This window comes from Drosophila virilis, chromosome X (genome assembly GCF_030788295.1).
Source record: "Drosophila virilis strain 15010-1051.87 chromosome X, Dvir_AGI_RSII-ME, whole genome shotgun sequence".
NCBI classification, from domain to species: Eukaryota; Metazoa; Arthropoda; class Insecta; order Diptera; family Drosophilidae; genus Drosophila; species Drosophila virilis.
This window is the reverse complement of record NC_091543.1, coordinates 17666733-17673205: the sequence shown is the minus strand read 5'-3', so window position 1 is coordinate 17673205 and position 6473 is coordinate 17666733. Positions and strand designations below refer to the sequence as shown.

At 43.7% G+C, this 6473-nt stretch overlaps 2 protein-coding genes across 3 annotated transcripts; one reads left to right on the top strand and one right to left on the bottom strand.

Annotated features, from left to right (window-relative positions):
• Nucleotides 1-61: 61 nt before the first annotated feature.
• Nucleotides 62-3515, top strand: LOC6636648 (germ cell nuclear acidic protein). Of its 2 annotated transcripts, none has more exons than XM_002060090.4 (5): nucleotides 62-231; nucleotides 302-752; nucleotides 816-1664; nucleotides 2661-3003; nucleotides 3067-3515. In XM_002060090.4, the coding sequence occupies exons 1-5, from the start codon at nucleotides 127-129 to the stop codon at nucleotides 3410-3412; spliced, it is 2094 nt and encodes a 697-aa protein (XP_002060126.1). In that variant the 5' UTR covers nucleotides 62-126; the 3' UTR covers nucleotides 3413-3515. The 2 variants fall into 2 exon arrangements, with proteins under 2 accessions (XP_002060126.1, XP_015023781.1); XM_015168295.3 differs by lacking the exon at nucleotides 62-231 and having other exon boundaries at nucleotides 433-575; nucleotides 640-752.
• A 6-nt stretch (nucleotides 3516-3521) lies between these two features.
• Nucleotides 3522-6227, bottom strand: LOC6636730 (activating signal cointegrator 1 complex subunit 2). The gene is made up of 5 exons (XM_032439901.2): nucleotides 6046-6227; nucleotides 5817-5977; nucleotides 5139-5756; nucleotides 4789-5067; nucleotides 3522-4727 (listed from the first exon to the last, which is right to left on the bottom strand). Exons 1-5 carry the CDS (start codon nucleotides 6163-6165, stop codon nucleotides 3680-3682), a joined length of 2226 nt encoding a protein of 741 aa, XP_032295792.1. The 5' UTR covers nucleotides 6166-6227; the 3' UTR covers nucleotides 3522-3679.
• Between the last annotated feature and the right edge of the window lie 246 nt (nucleotides 6228-6473).

Here is a 6473-nt window from a genome sequence, read left to right as displayed (position 1 = left end):
AAGAAATGATTATGGATACAAAAACAAAACTCACGAGCACAGCAAAAACAATCTGGCAGCACTGAAACGTCGTGTATTAAATGATGCCGGCATATTAACGAAGAAGCACCATAAAACAAAACAAAAATGTCCGACAAGATGTCGCATTACAATAGTCTCGCAAACGTGTTTGAATTTCTCAACATAGACAGCGATTCAGAGATTTCTGACAATAAAAATGGCACGAACGTGGTTAGTATTAGACAAGCAAGCACAATGCTGACTGTGTCGGTTGATCCACAACTATTCAAAATACACGCAGCCCCCAGTGGCAAACGCCACTCACGATCTCACGTGCAGAAAGCCCCAAACGGCAGGTGATATGGACAACAGTGACGACACGGATATGGATTCGGACGTGTTTGTCGTTGTGGATTCATCAAATGCCTCGTCAGACGTAAGCTGCTTCAGCGCATCAAATTTAAGCAGTTCATCACGATCAGTATTAGAGCCAGAGCTCTGGGATTGCCTGTCAGATACAGACACCATACCAGAAACCGAAAGCGATAGCAACACCAACACAAATGGCAGCAGCAGTAAGTTGTCCCGTAGTCACAACTATAACAATCTCTCTCGTAGTCTCAACCATAACAATATCAGCCTAAGCACAATATCGATCGCAACTGACGACGCATGCACCATGGACAGTCGCTTAAGTACTCCAATCAAGCGCAAGCAAGACTGCTACCCATCCAACAGCAAGTTGTCAAAATGTAAGTGTCTCAACTATTTAGTTGTAGCATTTTTAACTTAAATAATATTATAAATTTATACAGCTTGTAATGGCCGATTGAATCTGGGACTGGAAGTAAATGCCACGCCGGTGTTGAATCCTAATGTGATCACGACGCGCAGCGGACGAGCTGTGCGCGCACGCATCGACCACAAGTTTGACTATTCGTCGGAGCCGCAGGATGTTGATTCAGATGATTCCGATGATCCTGATTTTGGTGACAACGATGTTGAAGACGATGACGAAGACTACGGCCATGATAACAATGAGCCTTCGCGCAAACAGCGACGAATTTCCATGCGCAACAGCTGCTGTAGCAGCGACGCCAGCTCAATGATCGAATCGGATGCATTTATCTATTTGGACTTAAAACAGCCGGTGGCAATTGTTAAAAGTGAGCCCACGGCTGATGCTGCTATAGAGTTCGATAGTGAGCTAAAGACGCGCCTGCAAAAGTTATTGGGTCTTGTTGCACCGCAGCGCCGCCTTTACAACCCCATGTCTAATTTTGAGCTTGAGGATAATCATATGGATGAAGATGATCCGCCGCCCACGTTGCGCAGTCGTTTATGGACAGCTAAAAGCAGCGTTCCGCCTTTAAATGTGCCTATGGTCACAGAACCCCCGCTGCCAAGCCCGGTGGCATCTCGTATCAAAGCGCTGGGATCCGAAATAACAAATGATATGAAAATGCTGCTTATTGACGACATGGTTCAGCGCGCCAATGCAAACTATTTTGAGAGTCAAACTCCCCAACATATCAAGGAACCCATCGATCTGAGCGGCTTACCCAGCGAGGAGCAGCGTGCGCTCCATTGTCAACAGCACAAGAAGATCCCCAGCATTATGGGGCCCTATACGGGCGTATATAGCTTCGTGGATTCGCTTCGATGTGAGTTAATTGACAAATTTCTTAGCCTAAGAACGAAATTTGACAAAGTGCATATTGCCTAAACGATAATGCCCGACTAACAGACACCCCTTAAACATAAACAAAAAAATCTATGTAACCTGTGCAATTAAGGCACCGACTGTACATCATTTTCGCGATAGAAAATATATTTGTATAAGTTCTACTTATGTTAATTATTTAAGTTGTTGCATTATTTCCATAATATTCTACTTACACTTAGCACCTGACATCTAGATTAATGACCAAAAATCATTAAAAAATCTACACATAAATCTGTGTATTTTAGTCACAGCTTTAAAAGTCATTGCCTCGAATCAAATCAACCATAGTTTTCTAGTTTACTTCAAAGAAAACGATACATTTTAAAAGTATTTGAGGATCGCATAATTAGGCGGTTCAAACATGACAATGAAGTATAGGAAGAGGTGACAGATATGTATACTAAACCGATTATGACATGTATCAAAATAGCTTGTTAATTAATATACACTTTGTTGATTGTATTTATTTTAATAAGGCATAACTATTAATAATATGTTAGTTTAATTAACATTTACAATCGCTATCCTCATGCTCATGCTCACATCCAAAATGTTAGTTTTTCATCTTACGTGTCAATTTTATTTTTAATGTGATTAAGTGTTCAATTAATATGTAGCAAGTGGGAAAGAGAGAAAAGAAAGGGATTGAAAGAGTAAGAGTTAATGTCGTATCTTTATCGGTTATAACAGGAAATTTCTTTAATATGTAGATATAAGTATAATTGGTGTCATGAAAATCGCATAGAAGGGCGATTTACACTTAAGGAGTAAGTTGCTTAAAGTACATATGAGCTTCTTTTGATATGCTGCATTTTTAAGTGCAATAGTCAACCACGAATATCAGAAAACTTAAAATCAATTTTGTAAATATTGTTAGTAATGCTCGAAAATGCCTATTGCTTTAACAATGGCTACAAGTATGTATTTCTTGCAGCAACAACGCCCTTAAGTATGTGTCATCCACTTGCTGTGAACTTTCGCAAACGGGAGTTTGGAGCATGCAAGGTTCAGCTGGCCAAGACCCTATTCAACATACTCAATCACACAGTCTTCCATTGTGGCCTTCGTCCGAGCATTGTCTGGCGGAACTGCATGAACACGCCCAGTAGCATCGAGCATCGGATTGAAGCTGGTGGTCAGCGCCTGTCGCGTATTGTTTTGTGGCAGAACATAAAACAGCCTGGAATGATGGTTAAAGTCCTGCTGCACGAGATGTGTCACGCGGCTGCCTTTGTTTACCACGGTGAGACGGGACATGGCGACAATTGTCGCAAATGGTAAGTGAACAACAGACTTCTCAGATTAACACATTAATATATTTCTAATTGATTTAACCGCAGGGCTTATCGCGCCAAATCAACGATGCCCGAGCTGCCAGAGATTGGAGATTGCAATGCTAGCTACAAGTACACTTGCCTCCTGTGCCGTGGCCGCTCGTTTGGTCGGATTAAGTTTGAGGATGAGGCGCAGCAACTGCGTTGCCACTACTGCCAGTTTGAGGTAAATGTGGAGGCATGCAGCGCCGAAAATGTCCACAACCTGTCTCTCACCGATCAGCTGGTGACACCCTATAAAGAGTTCGTGCGCGCAAACTATGGAAAGTGCGAGCAGAGCGGCCACAGCGCCAAAATGCAAGCACTCAATGTGCTATACAAGGAGCACCAGCAGCAGGCGGCTTCCAATTGATGCTGAAATACAAAGCTTTAAATTTTTTGTTTAATTTTTTTTTCTTTATATGCATAATTAGGTTAAAATAAACATGTTTCCTTGAATTCTGCTGACAAACAAACATGAATTTTGATTATAACTTGAACACTTTTTATTGCAACAAGGCTTTGTTGACAAGGCTTTGAATTTTCTTCTAACAAATTACCAATGTTTTAAATTTAGTGGAACGTTTTAGGCCGGTTAGTATAATATACCACATAAATATGTTTGATGAGAAAGCCGCAATCAAGACATCATGCCCTTGCTGCGCTTAAAGGCAGCGCCCGCCTTGCGGTTGTGATTGGCGCGAGTCGATTTATTTGCTTCTTTCTGGCCGCGATTGCGGTTCGTTTGCTGCGTTTGACCTTGGCCCTTTGGTGCTCCCACTACGTCAGTCTGGGTGCGCTGTCCGTACTTGGCCATTTGGCGCTGTTGATAGCGTGCACGTATTACCTCAGGATTCTCACAGAAGTCAGTGCCTTTTGTGTTTGTTGCCGCATTGTGCTCATCATCGCTGCTGGCATCATCCTCATCATCCTGATCGTCTTCGAAGGCATCTTGCGCTTCGTAAGCGCTACTGACAGCTGTCGCCGAGGCTTGCTGCAGCTTGGCACGCAGCAAACTCTGAGGCGGCGCTTGTCCCTCATTTAATGCCTCATAGCTGTCATCGTACTCGTCGTCGTACTCGGCTCCGTCCTCATTTGGTGTTTCCTCAACCAATGCATATTGCTGATAGCGCTGCTTTAATTTGCCAATGTCGCGCTTGTCGTCCAGCAGCTGCTCGGCATTGCGCGGTGCACCAGGCAAGCCCTTGCCTTGCTTAATAATGCACTGTGGATTATCATGGGTAAGCACATCGTACTTGTCGCCGTCGTGTACATTGTAATGACGAACACCGGTTTGCCGCTGCAATTTGTCCTGGGGATCGGCTGGTATGTATACCTCCTGCCGATCCATATGCACTAGATCGGGCGGCAGATTGTCATCTAGTATTGCGGCAATCGCCTGCTCGCTGTTCTCGTAACGTGTCAGCAACCGACGAATGAATCCCATGCCCAAATCCGGCAAGACATCCAGCACGGCGGACACTTCTAGATCAATATCACGACCACCACCATTTACTTCTGCTGGAGCCGTTGGCAGCGGAGAAACACGCGAATCTTCCACCTCATCGTCCTCTTCGTAATCAGAGTTCAGACTGCCGGCCAGATGCTCATCAGCAAGGATACCATTGGTGCAGGCGCTTAGTGCCTTCTGGTAGCCAGTTATTACAAAATCTACTTTGTAGTTTTTGCTGTGTGTGGAATATGAAAAGTTGGTGTGCATCACATTTTACGCCCATGACAGTCACTCACATGTTGGGACAGCGGTCCAGCAGTAATTCAATGTCGTTCTCGACCGGATACTGACGCTGATAGTCAACCACAAAGGTCTGTGCTGATAGACATTCTTGCAGCAGCTCAATCATCTGCTGGCCACGTCCAGACTGCAGCTGCGCAGATGTTATACGCCGAACAACGTTCAGGAACTGCTGACGCGCCTCATTTAGCCAACGCAAGGAGCTAGCCTGTGCATTGTTCAGATAAATATTTCTATACAGCATTGGGACGGTCAAATCATAGAAATTGGCAATGCTGTCGACAAATGGATACAGAGATGTATTAGACAATCCAACGAATTCTCTCTTTTTTTCTCCCTCTCATACCTTTGTACAAGTTTCAGCTGCTCACAGGCCGCGAGCAGTGTGGGGCATAGCTGGAGAAGCATGCGCAGCGTATAGGCGCAGTCTAAAGCAAATAATACAACATCATCATAGGGCGTATCGGCATCTGGATCCAAGAGTGAGCCACCGCCGGCGCCTTCGCAGCCCTCGTTCTCCACCTGAATTTGCATGCTAAGAAAAGCATTCTCGTAGAAAGCCAAGCCTTCCTCCAGATCCTTTAAATAGTCCGGCTGGATGCGCAACACTGTCTCAAAAATCTGTTGCAACATCTTCAAATTCTGCTCATCGGCGTCGCCCACTGCAATAACCAGATCAAACAGCAACGGCACGGACATCAGATAGTTTTCATACAATAAGGAACTGTGCTGCTGCGGCGTTATCCATTCTGTAGCTGATTCCTTTGATGTAATCAGGCGCATAACAACACGCACAGCCCGATTCAACAGTTGGGCATAAAGTGACTTTGCATTGACCAGTGCCACCTCATTTACTTCCGGCGTATTGCTGTCCGTTTCCGTTCGGTAGTAGGGAATGGCACGTTGCAGAAACGTAACAACAGAGGCCATTGCCGATTCCTCGTACACCATATACGACCAGAATCTACAACGAATGAAATTAGAGAAATATTTTTGGATACGTCCGTCCAGAGACAGCCCTTACTCATGATGACTCAGCTGCAGCAGAAACTCGAAATCTTGCAGGCAGCTAGCGGCAATATGTTGCCACTCTTCCAGTGCAGCACCAGACTTAATGCGGCCATAGGAGCTTAGCATACAGATGTAGCTGCTAAACGCCTTGTCGCGTGTCAGCCAATGCACATCCTGCAATAGATCATCGGTGATTTGTAACCGTTAAATCAGTTGATACTCTTAATTTAACTGCTTCTTACAAGCGCAGGAACTTGCCGTCTGACGCCATCGGTATCAGTTAGCGTTAACTTCAAGCGGTCCAATGGCAGCTTATCCGGATTGCAGTTATTATTACTGACGTCCAAATTATGGCAGATCATCACTGCGAAAGCTGCAACAAAAACAACATAAATGTGCACAAATTAAGTGACACTAAAACAAGACAGGGCTGCTAAATTAATATATCGATTAATATATAGTATATGATAATATAATTGCGATAAGTACGATGTTATGATTATCGATACTTTTGCGCTATATCACTAACCAAACAACATATATATATATATATATATAAATGATATTATTATGTATTGGAAAAATAGATGCCGCTCTTTTGATTGCTCATTAAACATTTATTCATTTTATCAAAATAATGTTTTATTGTTAAGTGTCAATTAATTTAAAG

Excerpts from the sequence above, each read along its gene's own strand:
- LOC6636730 (XM_032439901.2), bottom strand. The coding sequence starts at position 6,165 with ATGATCTGCCATAATTTGGACGTCAGTAATAATAACTGCAATCCGGAT. Across the intron at positions 5,978-6,045 it reads GACGGCAAGTTCCTGCGCTT|GATGTGCATTGGCTGACACG; the intron begins GTAAGAAGCAGT and ends GATCTATTGCAG. Across the intron at positions 5,757-5,816 it reads CTGCAGCTGAGTCATCATGA|ATTCTGGTCGTATATGGTGT; the intron begins GTAAGGGCTGTC and ends CATTCGTTGTAG.
- LOC6636648 (XM_002060090.4), top strand. The coding sequence starts at position 127 with ATGTCCGACAAGATGTCGCATTACAATAGTCTCGCAAACGTGTTTGAA. Across the intron at positions 753-815 it reads CAACAGCAAGTTGTCAAAAT|CTTGTAATGGCCGATTGAAT; the intron begins GTAAGTGTCTCA and ends AAATTTATACAG. Across the intron at positions 1,665-2,660 it reads CTTCGTGGATTCGCTTCGAT|CAACAACGCCCTTAAGTATG; the intron begins GTGAGTTAATTG and ends TATTTCTTGCAG.